This window comes from Diceros bicornis, chromosome 38 (genome assembly GCF_020826845.1).
Source record: "Diceros bicornis minor isolate mBicDic1 chromosome 38, mDicBic1.mat.cur, whole genome shotgun sequence".
Taxonomy (NCBI): Eukaryota; Metazoa; Chordata; class Mammalia; order Perissodactyla; family Rhinocerotidae; genus Diceros; species Diceros bicornis.
In genome coordinates this window covers 7,028,329-7,050,558 of record NC_080777.1, presented here as the reverse complement: position 1 = coordinate 7,050,558, position 22,230 = coordinate 7,028,329, and the positions used below count along the sequence as shown (strand labels likewise).

Here is a 22,230-nt window from a genome sequence, read left to right as displayed (position 1 = left end):
TATAGACATTTTAACAATATTAATTCTTCCAATCCATGAGCATGAAATATCTTTTCATTTATTTGTGTTTTCTTCAATTTCTTTTATCAGTGTCTTATTGTTTTCACTCAACAGATCTTTCACTTCCTTGGTTAAATTTATTCCTAGGTATTTTATTCTTTTTGATGAAATTGTAAATGAGATTGTTTTCTTAATTTCTCTTTCTGATAGTTCATTGTTGGTGTATACAAGAGTATTTTCAAAGAGTTTTTTTTTTTTTTTTTAATAATAAACTTGCTAGGTCCTCGTATACCTGAGATTATTTTTAATTTGCTCTTATACTTATAAAGTGATAGTATAGCTGGGTTAAAATTTTAGGGTTCAAAGTTCTTTTTCTTCAACACTTTGAACATATTTTTTAAATGTCTTCTTGCACATGGTGTTGCTGTTGAGAAGACTGAGATCAATCTGACTTTTGTTTACAGATGATCTGCTCTTTCTCTTTGAATGTTTTTAGAATTTTCTCTTGAGCTATAATATCCTTAAATTTTACTATAATGTGTCTAGATGTGAGTTTTTTCTTATCTATTCTCTTTAGCACATAATGATGTATTTCAATATGAGGTTTTTCATCTTTAACTCTGGGAAATTTTAGGTAATTATTTCTTTAAGTATTTCCATCTCTCTATTTTTTCTTTACTTTTGAAAGTCCTACTATATAGATATTGATACTATTCCTGTTATATATCTTACCTTACATATTTGCCATCTCATCTTCCATCTCACTAACTTGTTTTCCTGCTATATCCAGTTTGCTCATTCTATTAAAGTCACCTGCTGAGTTCTTTACTTCAGCAGTTCTATTTTCCTGTCAAGCACCTGCAAATCATTTTTCTTCATAAGTGCCTTATCCTGCCCCATGTTACCAACATATGTGCTTTCTTATCTGTTAGAGGATATGTATTGTGCTTATTTTAAATTCAGGTTCTGTATGGCCTCAAAATTTTGCTTTAACTACCACAGGTGTTTGTTTTCTTTCTTTTATACCAGTTATACTTTTGTATATTTTATTAGCTTTTCAGATCCATCAAACTCTCTCTCAGTCTGGCATTTATCCGAGGTTTATGTTCTGGGGATGTAGATCATTTCAGTTTCCCAATTTCTAGAATTTCTTTGTAGGAGCTTGAGATCAGCAACTAAATCTTCACGTTCTACCATGTACTTCAGTCATAATCATGCTGAATAGAATGAAAAAAAAATAATTCACCTGAACTTTTCACTAAACATTTCTCTTTCTCAATGGTTTGTTTATTAACCTCCATCTTAGATTCTTCCACAGTGGTCTCAACTTAGTCTCAACTTAATGCTTTCCTTACAATACCTCCTCCAAGCACTGCTCCTTACTTTAACAGACTTCCAAACACTGAATTTAAGAAGATGGAAGCAAAACAAACTCTGTACACTCTTCCTTTCTCAGTGGTGTTTATTTCCATTCATACAGAATTTATTTTCTTTCCAAGCTTTTCTGTTTGTAATTTTGAGGAAACCATTAGCAAAAATTATGGCAAATACAAAAAGCAGAAGAAATCCATTCTCTCTCTCTTTTTTACTCTTCAGAACACACCATACTTATAACCACATTGAGTACCTTAGGTGGAAGGCCAGCTGGCCCAGGACATCCCTTCTTCCTTAAGGTTGGTGTGTGAGCTGCAAGTGGAGCAGAGTCTACAGTCTGAATCCAGGGGCAAAAAAAAAAAAAAAAAGTCATGAAACACTCCATCTATTTCAAAGATCACCAGAAATAAATCTAAGTAAATAAAGCCAAACAAAACATCAATAAGGCAAAAAATATCTCAATAAAGCTAAAATTCCCCTAGTGTTGATAATTTAAATTTCTGCCTGCAATGTCTACAAATGACACATTTGTTCAATTAGTAAAAATTATTTCAGTCTGAAAATTTAAAAATAAATAATTTGTAAAAGAGAATCCAGAGAAGAAAACAAAAAAGTCATAGCGTGTGACCTATATAAAAATGAGGCTATTCATTTTCAAGTCTTCTGAAAATGCCATATTAATTCTAAAAAACAGCTCAAAGAGTTTTTAGCAAGATTTGTAATCAAAATATTTAGAAGGTCTTTTAACTCCTTGACTTCTATATTCAGAATGCATATTACATATATGGAACACAATTCTGTGAATCTGTGTGTATGTATGTATATATGTAGAGAGAGAAAGAGAGAGAGAGAGATATTAATTGATTGATTAGTGGGATTTTTGTGAAGAAATTAATTTCCAAAGAAGGGAGTTAGATTATTTATTATTGGAATTCAGAACTTACATACAAATTTAGTTGTAAGCCATATCTATATTTTATGAGTAATTATTGTAACCTATTTCTCTGAATGAAAGGAACCAGTGATTTTATTGGATGTTATTGTGGAAAAAGAGACATAACTTAATTAGCAAAGTATAAAAAAAAGATACGAAGAATTCCTTCCTTTTAGGATGCCAAGCAAGCAAACAAGACGAAAAAGCTAGCTTTGTATAAAGTTATAGAATATTCTAAATTATTAAGAGAAAAAGGAATGGTCCCTCTTTGTCTTTGTTGCCATATAACCTCCCAAAGCAGAATATTTTATATGCATTATAGCCTTAAAACGGAATTGAGTTGAGCTTCTCAGAATTTTCTGCTTAATTCGGTTTAGCTCCAATTTAAATTTAATTTACTTTTAAGCAGCTTGAAAAAGTTTTGAACCCAATTTATAATTTAACATTTAAAAAGATAAATATGAAAGATAAAAGAGAGGAACACTGAAAACCTATATAAAAGTTAATTTAAAAAACAATTCATAGTAAACAAAATTGTCATTAGAATTTACATCAAAAGTCCAAGACAAGTTTTTAGAATTAAAAGGAATGAAGCAAGGGGCTGGATACAAGATCAACAGAGTTCATAAAGACCAGCAATGCCTAATAAGAAAACATATTTTAAAAAGATCCTATTCACCATAGCAACAAAAACTTTAAGGTACCTAGAAACAAATCTAACAAGTAATATGAAATACATAATGAAACTTTATTGAAGGATATAAAAGAATATGTAAATAATATGCATACCATGTTCACAGATGGAAATACCCAATATCACATAGATGTCAATTCTCCTCAGATAAATCTATAAATTCAACCCAATTCCAATCAAAAGCCTCACATGGAACTTAACAATCAGATCCTAAAAGTCATAGGTAAAACTAAATGGTCAAGAAGAAAAAGAAGAAGAAGGTGAGTGGGAGTGGCTGACCATACCAGGTACCAGGAATTATTTTAGGGCTATAGTAATTAAGATAATGTGATGTTGGTGCAGCAATAGACAAAAAAGAACAACGGAAGAGAACAGAGAACCCCCAAACAGACCCATTATATAAAATAGAGATAGCTTTACAAATCAGTGGGGGAAATATAGGAGAGTTGGTTGTTCATATGAGAAACATAGATTAGAACCCCATTTCCCGTAATACATAACAATAAATTTCAGTTTGATTAAGGTCTTAAACATGTAAAAGCAAAATTTTTAAACTTAGAAGAAAATATGGAAGAAAATATTTATAATTGTTGCATACGGAAGAATCATTTTAGAAAGACATAAAAAGCAGAAGTCATAACGGAAAAGATTGATAAATATGACTACTTTAAAATAAAAACTGTTGCAAGACAAAAAGATACCACAAATAAAATTTAAAAATAAGCCACAGACTGGAAGAAAATACCTGCAGTGCATATAGCCAGCTAAAGATTAGTATCCAGAATATATAAAGAACATTTACAAAACAACAGAAAAAATACTCAATAGAACAATGGACAAAAGACATGACTAGGCAAATCACCTAATGGTCAGTAAACATATAAAAAGATGCTGAGTAACACTTGAAATCAGAGAACTGCAAATTAAAACAAAAATGCCACTCCATACCCATCAAATTGGCAAAAGTTAATGTCCGACAATACCAAGGATTGACAAGGGTGTGGGAAAATGGGGAACTTGCACAAACTGCTGCTGGGAGTGAAAACTGGTCCCATCACTGTGGAAAATAATTTGGTAAAATCTAGTTAAAACTGAAAATGCACATACCACACAACCCAAAAATTCCACTTCGAGATATACATGCTAAATATACTCTGCACATCTGCAAAAGCAGTTAGCTACTAGGATGTTCACTTCAGCACTGACTGTAATAACAAAAAAACTGGAAACAAGCTAAATATCCAACAATAGGAGAACGGATAAATAGTTGTGGTATATCACAAAATGAAATATTACACAACAATTATAATTAATGAACTAGACGTGTATCTGAATGAATAAACCTCAAAAGCATAATGTCGAATGAAAGAAATTACAGAAAGATACAGACAACCTTTGTGTAAAATTTAAATATACAAACGTCATTATATATTATTTACAAATACAAACGAAATAAAATGTAAAACCAAAGAAGAGAGGATGCACATCAATGTCAGGGTTGTTAGATGCCTCTGGGAAAGGAGAGAGGGCAATGGTACAGGGAAGAGTGTTTCAACTGTCTGGAATATTTTCTTTCTTTGAATACAAATTTGAAAAAAACAGGGCAAAATGTTCACATCTGTTAAATCTGTGGATGGTGGTTACATGGGTGTTTATTACATTATTCTCTGTGTGCTAGAAATATTTCAACATTAAAATAAAAATGTATAAACTCAAAATATTAAAACAATGATTAAAAAAAAGCAGGGGGGGGCCGGCCCCGTGGCTTAGCGGTTAAGTGCGCGCTCTGCTGCTGGCGGCCTGGGTTCGGATCCCGGGCGCGCACCGACACACTGCTTCTCCAGCCATGCTGAGGCCGCGTCCCACATACAACAACTAGAAGGATGTGCAACCATGACATACAACTATCTACTGGGGCTTTGGGGGAAAATAAATAAATAAATAAAATTATTAAAAAAAAAAAAAAAAAGCAGAGGGTCTCATTAACTTGACCAGTCTGAGGAAGTCTATTACAGGGTTGTAAAAAACCAAGTCAGAATCTGACTACAAGTCACCCTTCACTTCAGAGAGCTTTCCAAACTGGACCATCTGCTTCCACTGGAATGCCAGAAACAGCTCTGGAGATACAGTGGAAACAGAGGAGCTCCGTCAGAACTGGAATGCTGAGTGAAGAACCACACCTGCACCTTGAGGCAGGATGGCATTAACTGAGGCATAACACATCCTTCTGACTTGTTGAGAAAATGATCTCTGTCGAGAAAACTGGACAATTGGCTGTTTAAAACCACTGACTGACATGAAGTGCAGACACAACATTTGTTTTTGTACTATTAAAAGGCAGGATTTAGTTGCATGCCTATTGCTGATTTAGCAGTTAGAATAAACTATTCTAACTTTGCCAGCCATGGCAATTTTATGAAGTAACAGTTATGTCATGTTTATGAGATTTAGTAGAAGAATTAAAATGAGAATGACACTTGACACTGCCATGTGCCTACAGAGTTTGTATCCGATAATTCCAAAACTTACGTAACTCTGTCTTCTGTTCGATATAGTTCTCTACTTAAAGACTACTTTTATTTTGTCTATTTCAGGTTGAATTTGGGAAGACAATTTTCTACTTTAGTTTTATAGTCCTATCTATATTATCAGTCAAATGTAATGAGCTCCCATCTACTGTGACTTATGACACAATATATTTGATGAAAAGAGAGTCAGATTTCACTTGTTTTTGCAATTCCCTCTGTCCTGACACAAGTGAAAAGTAGGGGAGCAAGACTGCTCCAATGAGGCACCTTAACTGGCTCAGCTTCACTAGATGTGGAAGGAGATGTGGACCTTGACTGGATGTAAAACTTGATGTTCGGATTCCGTACATATGTGCTCTCAACGGGATCAGTCTAGGAAAATAAGTCAGGAGAAACAAAAACCCAAGAAATCACTTTTAAACAACATGCAGCTCTTAGCAAACTTCTGTAAGGCATGCTCATGATAACATTTCCTGAAAAAGGAGGATAACAAACTTTAGTCTGAATATTCACATTAGGGGTGTGTCATTATACAAAAGTAGAACCACCAGCTTTAATGTAAACAAAGGTTAAGATAACAGTGGTTAATAAAACGCTCCAATCTTCACTGTTGACCTCTTACTTTGAGCATTGATCTCTACTGTATGTTCTTTTCTCATATTCCACATGAAACTTTTCTATTTCATAAAATAAATCATACATGTGCAATAAATGCAGAGTATTTAATAGAGATGTGTACTGCAGATTAGAGATAATTTTGTCCCTAATAAGAATGAAATTTGGTCCTCGATCAGGCATTGGTTGAAAGTAAAAGAAACTAACCTATTAGCTTTGTGCTTGTCACTAAAATAAATCCTCTTTTTATTTTGCAGCAGTAGAAATACAAGCACTTACATTCAGTTACACCTTTTTAACCAAGTAGTTTTAGAAATTGAAAATGTTTTGGGTTAAAATTTAGCATAAAAGATGTTAGGGAGCACACTGATTGAGGATATATCCAGTTTGGCAATTTTGAAAATTACCAGGATTGGGTTTTTAAAATGAAAGGGAATGAAGGCAATTTGGAAAAAAGGTTAGGGAATTTGTTTCAAATCTGTTGTACAGCGAGAACAATGCTTAGATCAGAAGTGACAAATCAATGACGAGCAATCAGCTTAATGATTTTAAATATGTACTTAAAATATTTTTTTACTTTTCTTTATTATTTTTGTAGTGGCTATTTTAGGGACTGGCTAGAGGGCTGGCAAACACTGTAGCAGCTCTCTGCTGGTGCCCAACTATGGCCTCCCAGGGCGGTGGGCATGGGCAGGTACTCTGGCAAACCACAAGGTAAGACTGGTGGGGCTGGCTAACATGGCCACCAACCGGGCCTTCACCCTTTAGTTATTGGACTCGGGAGAAGAAGGGTCTCAGTGAGGGTAGCTACAGGACTTGGAGCAGCAGCTACTTACCAACAGCGAGGAAATACTTCAGTATTTTAAAAATTGCAACTATTGAACTGAAGCATACCAGCTGTGTATCAGCTCTGTGTGCACAATGTGGCTAATTTCATAAAACTAGCCCAGTTTATGAAGTGTGCGAGCCAGGCCTGAATCTCATCTCCTGACCCCATATTCAGTACTCTCTCTGTTGTACCAGAGCCATCTCCACAGTAGAGGTATTCAAAGCAATTTAGTGATCATGGATGCTGAGTTATATTACCTCCTTTCCTGACAATGAACTTTGACCAGGAATAGGAGACAAAAGGAAAGAAGAAAATGGGAGTCTGAAGACAAATTCTGCCTAGTCCTCAATTTTCCTCAGGGACAGCCATGAAGAAGGTAATTAGTTTAAATTATTAATCTGAAATATGACTCTGGGTTGGGAATAAGGCAGAAATGTCTTACTTCCTAAAAGTCTCCTCCTTCTACTTTCCATAAGATTATGTAAATTGCAAGTTAAAAAAGAGTCCGTGGGGGAGGGAGTTCAATTCAAATGGAATCGATAAACAAAGCAGTATTGATACCTTTTACTCTAATAAGAACTTACAACTGATTCAAATAATCAAGAGTGAACTATCTCATTTTTAAAGAAGTGTCCAAGTAGGGTATTTGCTATGTTTAAAAAACTGGTCATTTTAGGAAAATTTAAGTTTCTGACCTGTCACACAAAAATCTTTAGCCCACAGCTTGACTGAAAGACATAAACCAGAAGTTCCGGCGTGAAGGATAACGCTGTGAACAGGACTGAATAGCTAATACAGTGGCTTTGTATCTCTGGGTCCAATTACTTTAAAAACTCTTCAAAAATGGAAAAGGCAAGAGCTTGCTGTTTCCAATAGTACTGGCTGCAATTTTAAAACAGGTCTGCTCTCTGAGCCACGTGCACACATGCTGACGCCAGTTGAGCACACTGTTATATACTTTCTTGCGCTGAAATTAGAATACATTGCCTTAAGCCATGTTGTTAGTATGTGCTCTAATGGGAGGTTTACTCCATGAAAAGGAAAAAATACACTATCACAGTTTAATCTGTGATCACACAAATTAGGGACTCAATGAACTCTTGAGGATTGTAACACACACCTCTTGGCCCTTTTGAAGAATTTATTGTCATTTATGGAAATCCTTTTCTTCTACAAGTTTTTACTCATCAATAAAAATGAAAGAAAACAACAGGAATGGGAACAGATTTAAAAATGACTTTCTTAGCTGAATGAGGTAAAAACTGGTTATTCAGAAGAGGAAAACATTTAAATTTAAAAAATAACCCAATATTAACTGTAATAAAATAATGAAAATTACCATACTAGCTTTTTAGAGCTGTAAGCTCTTAAAGTAAAAATAAATTCTAGAGATTAAACAAATATCAAGTTAGTTTTTGTTAAAAAATTAAAATTAAAATTAAAATAAGTAAAACTATTGGAATAATATTTTGAGATGGCATTGAGTATATTAAAAGTTGAATGATACCATTTGCAATGTTAAGAAGAAAAACTTGAATATATGAGTGAAATTTTAAAATTACTACTCTTGAGAAAAGTGTGTTTCTCATAAAGACAAGGAACAAAGTTTGGTAAAGATGAATAAACTCATGGCAAAAAGTTTTGAATATCCAACTAAAAAAAAATTTCCAGGTCTTTTAAAAGACTCTGCTAGGAGCTAATAGCTAATTAGATTAATAGTTTTAATATTTCATTTCCTTTCTGGATTACTGCAGGTGTAAACAATATCTCAAAAGAGGTTTAACAGTAAGAATAAAAAAAATATAATACCACTTACATATTTTCTTTATCAAAGTATCAATTATCACCAACAGGACTATAGTTTCCAAGATGTTATTAATTTTATCTATAATTAAATGTTTACCACTGCATTTATAATTAACGGCTTATTCTATCCACTGAAAAGCAATTAATTTTACTAAACTTTCAGAATACTCAATGACTATATGCTAAGATTTACAGATAGCCTAAAATAAATTTTAATAATTAATTGGCAATAATTCAGATATAATATGGCAGCAAAGCGATTAATGGCACATTAGTTATTTTTACCTAATAAAACAAATATAATCATTAATATTATACTTAAACCATGGAAGTTAAAAAATTCTTTGTGTTATGAAAAATATAGCACTAAATATATAAGCAATGACTTGAATTAATAATGCAGGAAAAGCTAATAAATATGATATACATCAATAGCAGAGATATCTTAATTCATTAATTGGGTTTATGATTATAGAAAGAATGATTAAAAAAGAGGAAATAGAAAGTAAAAAGCAATAAATAGCTAATATTAATTGTATAGTATATTTTGATATTATCCAAAGAAAGATCTTGGAAACAAATCTTAACAGAATAGTATAAGCAATTCACTCAATGTTTCTAAGCAGCAATCCACTGAGAAAAATAAATAAGTAATATCTTTATGTAAATGTGACTTGTCCTATTTTTTAACTAATTCTTTTTTCTAAATAAACATACTTTAAGGAGTTATTCTGATGAGTAGACATTAGAAACGTCTACTATACTCCAATGTCATTTTTACTTACTGCTCTGTTTGGGGAAAAAAAAGCAGAAAACTGAGTATCAGCGGTACTGCCCACAAGGCACAACACTGTCATGTCAAAGTCCATAATGTTTCCTGAATCTATTAGGATTTCTCTAATGGATGATCCACAAAATGCATTTTTAGAATAGTACGGTAAAATAGAAAACTTGTTTTCCCCTTGGATCAGATCTGACTTTTAGATGACCTATTAATCAAGAACTCCTCAAATTAAGCAGTATGTTCTTCTGATAAATAATAAAAACAACTAAAATTATTCATCTTGAATATGTATCAATGGGCCTTTCTTACACCAAAAATAATTACAGATTTGAACAAATACAAGTAGCAAAACATTCTCATAAGAAATCTGGTTTTAAAAAGACAATAAGATTCGATATGGATTTGATATAGATTAAAAAATAGCTTACATCTAAGATGTTGTTTCATACTGGTAAATATAAAACTCTAACAGAAAAAAATCCAGTTTTCATCGATTATCTCTATCTTTTAACTGTAAGTCTCTATCTTTTAACTATAAGTATATTGGAAACAAAATAGCAAGTAATCCAACTTTTTGTATTCAGAAACACATTATAACCACAAACCTTTGGCGATATAATTATTTCTGTTAATTGAGCTTATGATAAAAAACAGTATTATAGAAATACTATATTATTTGGAAAACAGTTAATATAATATTTTATCATTCTAAAACAAATCATAAATTACTGAAGATTATGACTAGTAAGTGTAATCTCACTAGTTACAATTAATGTAACAGGATTTCTCTTTATGAAAATTTCTCCTTATGTTTAATATATTGTTTTGAATATCTACTCTGGAGAACTTACAAATATTCTAAGAAAGTATAAAAGAAAGTTAAGCTACGTGTTAGCTATTTATAATCTGTGCTCCAAACTCTAAAGGAACAATCTAAAATGAGACACCCAGTATTTCTCACTATTAATGAAACACTATGGACCTTCCCATAACCATTTATATTCAGACATTAATAGTAATATTAATAAGAAATATTTCTTATACTATGCTTAATTAAATACCACCACATAAAAAGAATATAAGTATTCAAATTATAAATAAGGCTTTATAACACACTGGAAATAAAAATACAGTAAACATTATATAGTAATACCTCATTTATATAACATTTCACAGTCACTTAAAGAATTTTAAATTTAAAAAGCATTACATATTTGCTTGTCTAAACACACAGTATATAACATAAAATTGTATGCCACTGTTAGATTCAAGGCCACTGTTAGGAGTGGTAACTATCTGTGTCCTACTGTAGGACACCGATGTTCCCAGGGACAATTGAGTTTCCTCACTATTCCATTAGGACGTTTCTATTTAACTGTTGAACAACTGGTAATTCTTCAATCTTTTCCTTCACAGACATTACCACTTTCCAGTGGTTGATTGTTCACGTCAGATACTTAACCAAGGAAAAATTGAGGGAAGCTAGGAAATCAAATTACCAAGCCTATCACATCTGCATTGAAAAAAATCTAATTCTAAGTCAATAGGCTCTGCTTAAGTGTGGCTTATTCACATCCTACAGAAAAAAAAAAAACAAAAACCCAAAGAGCAGAGACCTTGTAACACAATTTCCCTCAAAAATTTTTCCTTATTTCAAGACTTACAGAAGTGTTCTGGGTGGCCAAGGCCCCTAGAAGTCTGCAAGGCAAGTGAGATATAACTAATTTATAATAAATTTAACCAGAAACACAAACCTTCTCTGAATTATAACCTTATTCAAAAACAAATAGTTAAAAATTTAGTCAATTCACAGGCCGATGATTTGAACCTAACATAATTGGGCACACAACATTTTGGTCTTCCCTTCTAGAGGTTATATGATGTAACTAACACACACCCAGAGTAATCTGGTAAATCCAAACACCCAATGGTTTTAACTCTCTCAAAATGTCAAAATAAGCAAGAAATCGTTTGAACCAGCAATCTTTTTGCAAACTTCATTAATTAATGAGATATAAATTGAAGCTGCAGTTCTACTGGCCATACCACTGGTATCTGAACTGCTTATTGATTATTAAATAGCAGTTTGAAAATATGCGCTATATTAGGGTTAATATGTTTATTTTACAATCAACCCTCCATCACACCAGAAAGATAAGAGCACAGAAAGCAGTAGGCCATCCTACTACTTCCCATGCCTTCCATAAACAAGAGAATTCCCTGATCTAGAACTTTCCAAGTTCAAGAATTCTGGATTTAAGATGTTGATCAGTACCAGTGATCATGAAGCTTTCACCGATAGGTGAAAGTTAAAAACTTGTATCTATCACAGACTTTCCTTTTTAATACTACTATTTTACATCATATATGAAAACCAAAGCAAACAATGTCAGCTAGCCCACTGCTTCTCAACCAGGGAGTCTGCAAGTGTGTACCCTGGTGTTGGAGTGGAGGCTGGTTTAGAAAAATTGAAGACCTTTCCACAAATGGATTCCCCACTCTGGGCATATCAGAATCTTGCAGGATAGAGGTGGTGGCCGGCCCATTTCAGACTGAAAAACACTGAGCTAGCCTTAGCACGGGATGATGTTTATAGTTTGTTATCAATACGTACATAAAGAACATTACAATTATTTTTTAAAATCTTGGAAATATCTTAGAATATAAATGATTATTAATATTACCGCCTCAAATTTATACATATAAGATATTTAGGGATATTCCTTTGAACTACATAAAAAAACTCTATCAAAGATTTCTCCAGAACCGAACTGACTTACAATTATAGTCAATAAGATCAATAACTTGTCCTAAATCTTTTTTGAATTTTGCATAATATGACTTACCAAGTTTTCTTGCTACATAATTAAAATGTCTAAGAAATCTCTACATATTTGCTTATAACAGATTCTTATTTAGAAACTCATTTACTTTGTATGTGATCAATTCAGAAAGCGTACTTTAGGATCACTTTTTTCCCCAATCAAAATAAAGAAGATACCTTATAATTTTAGTAGCTTGGTTACAGAAATTTATATGAACATTCCTAAAGCTTTGCGGCCAAAGCCAAAAAAAGAAAATACAGAAAAGCAGAGTAGCGACAGTAGGAGCAGCAGCACAAAGCATGCAGTATGTGTCATAACACATCACAAAACATTAGCGTGTTCTGCAACCACAGGCAAAAGGAAAAGAGTAGGGTAGAGGGCATCAGGATGGGTACACAAGTGCAATAGTCTCTTACACGTCTGCCTTTGCTAGCTGGAGTACAGGATGGAGAGTGCTTCAACAGAGAAAGGAGAAGACTACATGTTACAAATACTCACACATGATTCTCAGTGACTACTATTGCATTAACAGACAAAAAGTATATAAACATACATATAGACACATTTTTGATAGGTTGAAAGTACATGTATCTTCAGGAAAAACTGGAAGATAGGACAGGGAAGAAATAGTTGCTCAGATTAGGTCTAAGAGTGATAAAGTTTTCACTGGACCTTGCACAAAGAGTGACCTGCAAAATAATGCTCCATCAAGTGATGGACAATTTCTTTTCTGGAAAGGTTGGTTGTAGCAACTTGAAATGTGAGAACAAAAAGGATCTCAATAACTCTGATTTAGTGCTGGTAAACATTTACACAATATTTAGTTAACTAGTTTTGCTTCAGAGATTTACCTACCAAATTCTCACTCTTTTCAAAGATGATTCTTTTAAACAATAAAAGCTAAATTAGGCCTTCAGAATTACTGATAATATATTAAGACAAAACCAGTTATTTCAACAATATTGTCCATCCTGACTAGATGTTAGGCTTAGTCAAAAGAGGGACCTTCACCTCTCTGACACTAAAGAATTGAGCAATTAGGAAAAAGTAACAATAACAATAAGTAGGTAACAATTATATCAAAATATTTTTCAAGTTTTGGATGAAGCTTGTGATGCTTAGCAGTCGAGATTCATAAATATAAACCATATCTACTAAGGCAATTTCCTACATTCAATCCAACCTAACATTTATTGAGGATTTACAATACATCGGATACTTAAAGAAGACATTGCAGTTCACAGACTAGTGGGGAAGACATCAAGCCATCAACAATGTGATAAATGCTATTAACTGAGATATGTACAAAGTTTGTACGTGAACCTGGAGGAAGGATGTTCAAGATTTTCATGGGGACCTAGAGGAGGGAATTTATAAACTGAGTCTACAGGAGTTAATAGAAGATTTTAGAGAAAACTTCAAAAATAAGAAACATCATTCAAGATTATCAGTTTTACTTGTATAATAAGTCTGGCAGATTGGTAAACAGGAACTATTATTTCTTTCTATAGGAAACTGGAATGGAAGGTGACTTGAACACTGTGTCCCAAAGAGTTCACAGCAAACCAAGATTAGAAGGCCTGCAGATTTCTAAACGAGTTTTTGTTTCTTAGTCCAGTCAGTTTTCCATTACGGTGGAGGCTAAAGTCTCAGGGTCAAACTTGGTTATATTCCCTCAGTTACTAATAGGAACTAACTGTCTCCCCTCATGCTCCCCCATACCAAACCACCAAACATTCAACAACTCAACCCACAACGCTTCCTCTAGCTAACATTTAATCTCTCCCCTCTCTTCCCTAATAATGATAATAGCTAATATTTATCATGTATATAATATATACAGATACTTTTCAAGGTACTTTACACATATTAACTCTGTTAATTTTCACAGACACCCTATCAGGTAGGTATTAAGATCCCCATCTTAAACATGAAGGAAACAACTTAACTTGCCACAGGTCACAAACCTGGTAATTGGTGGAGTTTGGATTCAAACCTTCTCAGACTTCTCAGAGACAGTACACAATCCCTGTCTATACTTCCCAGCCTCTCCGTTCACTTCTCAATACCGTGCAATCCGAATCCAGCTCTGATCACTCTAACGAAATGCTAAGATCAGTATTTCCTGCTTGTCCTATTCTACCCGCCATCTCGGCTGTACCTCCTTAGAACTCCCTACTCCCTTAGTTTTTGTGACATGAGACTTTCCTGAGTAACCTCGTCCCCTCTGAGCATTGCTCCTCCTTCTCTCCTGGGGGTCCTAGTCCTCCACCCCGTCTCAGTGCGAGAGGTCCCAGGTTTCTGTTCTGGCTCACTGCTTTTCTCACGCTGTGATCTGGAGAGGTTTCACCCACTTTCAACTACGCTGATCTTTTCCAAATCTCTACTGTCAGTTCACTCCTTTCCCTTAAGCTTCTGACTCATATAGAAAACGACCTGCTGGACATCTCCACATGGATGTGCCTCAGGCACCTTGAACCTGTCCAAAATGAAGCCGGTCATCTTTCCCCTCTGTTAAACCTTTTAATAATGATTACATACGGGACTGATTACATCTAAGCTCCACAATATGGAACATAAAGTCATCCTGGTTCTGGCCCCAATTCAAACTAATTTCTTTCCAATTCCTGCTTCATTCTTTTTGCTTTCAGTAAACTCTCCCTCCCCAACTACGGCTCTGCCTGCCTAGAATATACTCCTCTTATACAGCCTGTCTTTTATTTTGCCGACCATACTCATCAGTGAAGGGCCTGCTCAGGCATTATTTCTTTCAGAAAGCTTTTCTGGCCCCTCCTGGTTCAGTTAGCTATCTCTCCTTTACACTCCCACGATATGCAGTCCGTATCTTTAATTATTGTACTTCTCCCAAGGGTGTTATAATTATTTATTTAGATATTTGTCTTTTCCACCAGACTCAGATCCTTAATGGCAGGAAATACTGTACTATACTTAGCATAAAGCCTGTAAATTTAAAAATTCTTAATAAATACTGAATGAATCCTTCTGAAATTCCACAATACTTAACCTAAATATTTTTATGGCCTCTATCACTTTCTGTATCACACAGCACACAACTATGTATTTATTTTTTCTAATAAGATAAGCATTTTGAGGTCTAGTTCTACGTCTGATACGTCTTAGTACCTACCATTGTGCATAGTATAGTACCACACATTTAAAAAGTGCTAAAATGTTTAACATAGAGAAACCTTTACTTTTTGGCTATCCCTACTTCTAGCCCAGAGTCTGGAGTATGCTAAAACCATGAAAAAGAGCATAAATAGCTCAAAGTAAATACATTACCGCTATACTAAAAGTAAATCAAAATGTCTCTCAAAACTATCTTCGCATATGAAGGACCACACATTTTCTAAGCTGGCAATGTATAAAGCTAATAGTGATACTAAATCACCGTAGTAATAATGTTCTTCCCAAAGTATCTACTTAGAAATCAGACATATTTATATGTTTTCAATAGACAAGGGCAAATTACACTTTTTCCTGATGGTGCAATTAGAGAAAAACACACACTCTCTCTCTCATACACACTCCCACACAATACGGTTTTCTATAAACACTGAAATTGGTCTCATAGCAAACACTGGAAACCAGTACTTGTCTTAATATGCAATCATATACCATTTAAAAATATGTATTTTATATCTAGGTCTATAAATTGCCACCAGAACTTTAAGGCTGATTATGGAAGCAAGCACACAAGCAGAAACTCAAAGAAGTAATTTATCTTATGGACACATAATTTGGCTAATAGATTTTAAGGTTCAGTTAATGAATTCCAGAGGTCTTATTTAATAAAATACCGAAGAGGTAAAAGATTATGTAGTCATGGTTCTTTCCCTCTAGATTGCCCAAGAATATTACAATATAATATATATCATAAAATACATATATAATATATACAATATAACATATTGCCTAAATTAGGCATGGATTGTATATGACAATCTTTTGAAATGTGAGTTTTAAGTTGGGTTGTGCCTCATATGTGGATGGAAGTTTTAAAAAACAAGAACTGAAGGAGAAAATTTCAGGATTGCCATAATTTCTCAGAAGGATGTAGGCCTAGTTTTGGTCATACGATGAAAGTATCTTTATGACACGTTTTAAAATTCTGTCTTCCACCGACTATCATGTATAATCAACTTTCCCCAGATACAGCTAAAACTATGCTACCAGGCCTCAGATATCTGTGATTGGTTATGATAGATTATGAAAGAAGCTAGGGGAGAGAACAATGTTAAAAGCAAGAGATGAATGAAGAAAGCTAGGAGCCAAGACTGAAATTAAATATTTTGGGACATCTTAGTAAGATTTTATATGAGGCCAAAACCAAGAGTAGAACTCAGCTTGCCAATACTCTCAGACTACTTGCTTCTCTTAATATGCCAGAATACAAGAAAAGAAAACAGTATTAGGAAGACCAGACAGTTGGACTAGAGGTGCTATTGCTATTCCTTTATGTCTGACCTTTACATTCTAGAGCTTTACTTCCTCCATTTACTCTTTCCTCAGTACACTAGAGTAAGACAACCTCCAAAACGCAAGTTCATACACTCTCATTTGCCAAGTAAATGGGCAAGTTCCATTTTTGTGAACTTGGCCTAAATGAGCAGAGTGTAGAATTGTCATTTACTAAAACTCAAAACCTCCTTGGCATGTATTTAATATATGACAATATGTTTATCAAATATACAGAGCAAGTAATTCATTTCTATGGCTATGATTAGTATTACCTTTAATACAGTCAAGCCCAGCATTTTGGGGGTTCATTTGAAAAGAAGAGAATGAACTGAACAGAATGGGAAGTTCCTGTAGGCTTGGTCTGATGATCCCAGGATCAGTCACCACTGGGAGGAAGGGCACAGATGGGGGAAGCCCACGCGGCTGAGCTCCGTTTGCCCCTCACTCTGTCTGTTACCTGGAGTAAGAGGCTGGGCTGAATATGGAGTAATCATAGGAAGGCCAGGACTGGGCATGTAGGGTTGAGAGAAAGGATGAGGGTAGAAGAGGGAATAATTTCCACAGCAGATGGGATCCTGGTGTCTGTTCTACTGATGTTTTAATACCTCATATGGAAATGACTTATCCAAGAGACTACTTATCAAAGTGGTCTCAGTTTCTTCTAAAATTAACTAAAACCCCCTTTTATCTGCCCTAAAGAATGTCATACATAACCCCTTTATCACCACTTCCCTATTCCTCCAAAGACTGAGAATCCTAAAAAGTCACTCTTACTAATGGGAGAGTAACCTATCCACTTTACTAACGGGAGCATGTTGTGATAAATAATGGTTAACAGCACTGGACTAAGTATTTTCTAATGTTGGTTGTTCCTTCAAAAGTCTATGATTCTCCATGTAGAAAAGCCCAAATGTCCAAGTTCTCCTGAGTTACAAAAGAGAGTGTTGAGAATGTATCCTGCTTTGCCTGATTAGAGGGAAGGAAGGGACTGGTGTTACACGTACTCCTTTTCTTCTGTAAAGGCTACTCTTACACACAGAAAGAGCTGTCTAACAGTGTAACTTAAAAGGAACGCATCTTGCTCTGAATGTCTTCCCATATGGCCCAAAATCCTTGCATTCATTTGAATTTTGAATTAACAGGCAAAACATGCTGAGAAAAAATTAGAGGTGGGAGAGTGATTATGTGTACTGCTTTAAGTAAAGGAATTATAGTTTTACTAGGCCTGTGTGGGAAGGTTAAGGAAAAAAGCAGAAGGTAATTTTGGAGGAGGGGAGGCACTGGCGGTAAAGCTCTGCAGAATCAGAGGGCAGTATGAGGCACGAGGCTATGGGGGCAGACGAAGAAAGTCAATGATGTGTGGACACCAAAGAAAAGTTGATTTCTGCGATTTTGCTTAATACTAGCCTCAATCTCTCCCATACCTATAAGTTCCAGCTGCAATTCAAATTTTAGGTCTTTAACATGATCTTTTGCTTTTCTATAGTAATGAGACAGAAAACAGAAAAGAATGACCAGAGGATGTGTTCTATGGGCTAGTTAATAGTCTACTTACTACAGAGGGCAGTCACATATAGTAAGCATCATGCACAACAATCTAACCAGTTTTGGCACAAAGAACAATTAAGATTTGTTTTATTCCGTAAGAATCCAAATGCCTAAGAGAAAGGAAGCTACAGAACTTGAGTTTTATACTAAACATCTTGGATGCTGAACCCAAGCATGCCAAAGATTGAATACCGTTATTCAAGACAGATTCTATTACGACTTTGAGGATGAAATGGATGATGACTCTGGGAAGGGTGGTCATAGCTATAAACTATAAAGAGAAACAAGAGGTTTATGCTATAAAATATGAATTAAGAATACAAAATATTTTTTTAAGTGGGAGCTGACTGCCAGCCTTTGACCTGACAGGTAAAAATCACTTTCTAACAGTAATGTGATTGGACAATTGAGGAGGAAAGTACAGTGATTCATATGGGCGGTGGGTGGAAAGCTGAGCAGTGAAGAGCTAAGAAAGCATTTAAGTGAAATTGAATTTATGTTCAAGAAAGAAAGCTAAAGAGAACACAGGAAGGGAGGGAACTGGCCTATTAAGAGTAAGGAAACAATAACTGATATTATTGAGGGCATTGCATACATTGTTTCTTTAAATTCTCCATCAACCTTATGAGATTAGAACTATTATTATCCCTGTTTATCTGAGGAGCAAACTGGGGCAAAGAAAGGTTAGATAACTTGCTCCAAATCATACACCGAGAAAGTGGTAGAGGCAGGCTTTGAGTCAGCTTATGCGTTTAACCAATAAATTGGGAGAAGAGAGCTTAGGAAGCAAATGAGGGAAAAATCTTGCTTTTTACGAGCTGCAGCCTGAATCACAAAGTTTCAGCAGGCTTTGTGAACTCAACTCCCTTTCACTTTACAATAGGAGTTCCTTTGTACTGCTTTAAAAATTAGTTTTACATTTGAACTGAGTTTTGCTGAGTGACAGTGGGTGAAGGATAAGGAAGGGTGCTCCTGGGGGAAAGTGAGAGCGGCAAACAGTCACTGCGGCTGGGTGGTGGTGGTGGGAGACAGCACGTGAGAGCTGAGACAAGATGGGAGCGGGCTGTGGTGGCATTCCTGCAGGCTCTTCTGCTGAGAAGAGCTAACCTGTTTGCCAAAATACATACCATTCCTATGTTGTACATTCAAAGATTTTTGTGGGAGAAAAGGAGATGTACAGAAGAGTTTGTTGGAAAAATGAAAATGGTTTTCTGGTGGAAAGAACAACTAAAGTAATTTATTCAAATTTCCTTCCTATTCTTTTTAAGGTGAATGATATGTATCTGTATTGAAATACCACACTGAGCATTTTAGTATAGTAAAATATGCAGCAGATTGTAGCATGAAATACTACTGTACATCAAACAAGTTCTCTTTTTATCACATTGTAGAATTAACTAGAATAATTATTTGTCCCACGAATAATAAAATAGTTTCCATTTAGAATGAAAAGGTGCACACCTTGGTGTAAATATTTAAAAGATATAAAAAAAAACTCCTTAAAAATAATTTAAAAAATCTAGATCAAGGTTTCCTTTAGCAGAAAATTATGCTAAATACTCTTCTGAATATAAGAATTATATTTACCAAAACACACAAAATAACACATTTAAAGAATTTCTCCCTGTTTAAAAAACAGTTCTATGCACAATATTTGCATTTGAACCCATTTTATTTCCCGATTTCTGGAAAGATCGAATGTTCAACAGGATAATAAAATGCATTATGACAAGAATTATTGTGCCATTTAATGTGGAATAGAGAGAAGGTATTTGTCAGGTATTTCTGTAAAGAGAAGGAATGATATACATTAGGAACTTCTAAATTATTAAATCTATAGAATTAATTTAGGAGAGAAAACGATAATGCAGTCAATTTATAGTGCAAATAGTGCATATGACTAAAATCACTTTCCACATTAGAGGAGAAATGTTGCCAGCATTAAAAATTGATTTCTACTCAATATTGTGCACAATAAAATTTACTGGAAGATTTAATAAAACATGTCACTTTTTCTGATTATACCACCAGAGGTTTACTTTTAACTAATACAGAAATTAAAGAGTAAAGTGCTGAAAAGAAAAGGGGAATGTGAAATAGAAATCACCATGAAAAATAAAAATGAGCAATTATTTATATATATCTATATAGTGACAATAATCAATAAACATTCCAGTCTTCGGAATTGTTGCAAAGAATGGAAATACAGAGATTCTCTGATGGTCAAAGCATTTTTCAAAGTATGCTTTTACTTTATTATCTTTAATAATGACAAACTCTTCATTATATTTAAGATAAGAAAAAAGCAAATTTTGGCTCACAAATAAATTATCAAGTGTGATATTTCTAAAACTGACTGCATTACTAGGCAAATTCTTCATATCAATTCACTGATCTCTTTTACTGAAGGATGCATTGGTTTGAAAATCAAAGACTTACGTCATCCAAAAAATCAATCAGTGAAGATGAGGAAGAAGAAAAGGAATCCTATTTAACGAATACAGCAATAAAAAAATAGAAAATATGGATGAAGCAATTTAATAAGAACAAATAATAAATCAAAAATTTTGCAAAACAATTGAAAGGCAAATGACATTAATTCAAATAAATAAATGAGAAAAGCAGTCACTGTCACTGTTTCTCAAGAAACTTAGAAATTAATCAATTACTTTTTAAAGAGTGATTCTTTTTCCCTCTCCCAAAGGAATGAGATATAATTCACACACTGTGCCCAAAATGTAATAAAATAAAGCTTATGGCAAATCATTAATAATCAAATTAAATGTAAACACTTTAGAAGGTAACAACTAAAAGCAAGCCACAGAATCTCTGCCACTCATTGCTCCCACTAGAAGGTAAGCTCATTGAGGGCAGGGCTCTGTCTGTTCGGTCACTACCGTATCTCCAGCACCTAGAACAGTGCCTTGCACAGAGAGATACAAATATGTGCTGAATAAGGAAATAACCACTAACTGAAATTTTCTGAGACAAAAATATACTTTATATTATAAAATTTTTTTTCCAAAGAAGGACAGAGTCATACAATCATTATTACATTATTATGGAATCTGCCAAATATACTCTATGTAATACTTTTAACAAAAAGCATTCCTATTGTACACTTCTAAAAAACTGAATTGATTTTGAACTAGAACCAGTACTGCCCTACTGTTAGCTCTGACATTTTCATTTGTTTTTACTGTGGCTCTATGCTTCAGAGAAAAAAGAAAAGTGTCAAAATTACTTCAAAGTTAGGATTTGTACTGCACTCACCGTTTCTCAGGGGAAGAGACAAAATTTCTTCTAAATCCTATAATGCCTCTCATATTTAGACCTTTCTTAGATTTTTCTTAAATGCAAATGTGATTAGAGTTTCCATAAGAATGCAGAACATATTGCTTTCCTAAAACGTTTTTGTTTATAGAAGATTCTAGGTCCTCTTATGTAGGATGCAATAAAACAGTTTTATTGCAAATGAATTTTAAATCACAAAGTGAATTTTAAATTGACCACAGAGGATATTTGAAAAGTTTGACACTTACTTCAAATTGATCCAGAGCATCGGTAGGCGTATTCAAAAATGCCAAGAAAGAATGCTGTGAGTCTTGGTGCTCTATACCTAGAAGACAGCAGCAACTTTTTTTTAAAACTACAACAATTAAAACTAATTTTCATGGATAACCTTTCCTGTCTGAATCTATTAAAAGCTGTTCACAAACTACCATATTTTAAAGATGATCAATATTATTAACTCGACATATTTAAAAAACTAAAATACATTAGTGTTTCTTGGAATATCACTTAATAATTA

At 34.0% G+C, this 22,230-nt stretch overlaps 1 protein-coding gene across 7 annotated transcripts in view; it reads right to left on the bottom strand.

Moving 5' to 3' along the window:
* Positions 1 to 22,230, bottom strand: part of CDC42BPA (CDC42 binding protein kinase alpha) — a 310,403-nt gene that overhangs the window by 46,141 nt on the left and 242,032 nt on the right. For 5 of the 7 annotated variants that reach the window (XM_058533588.1, XM_058533583.1, XM_058533582.1 and 2 more), the window contains 3 exons: positions 21,962 to 22,038; positions 5,798 to 5,902; positions 1,628 to 1,711 (listed from right to left, as the gene is read on the bottom strand). In XM_058533588.1, the coding sequence (XP_058389571.1) occupies positions 1,628 to 1,711; positions 5,798 to 5,902; positions 21,962 to 22,038 (266 nt within the window). The remainder of the gene's footprint in view (positions 1 to 1,627; positions 1,712 to 5,797; positions 5,903 to 21,961; positions 22,039 to 22,230) is intronic. The other 2 variants (XM_058533584.1, XM_058533587.1) reach the window with 1 other exon arrangement.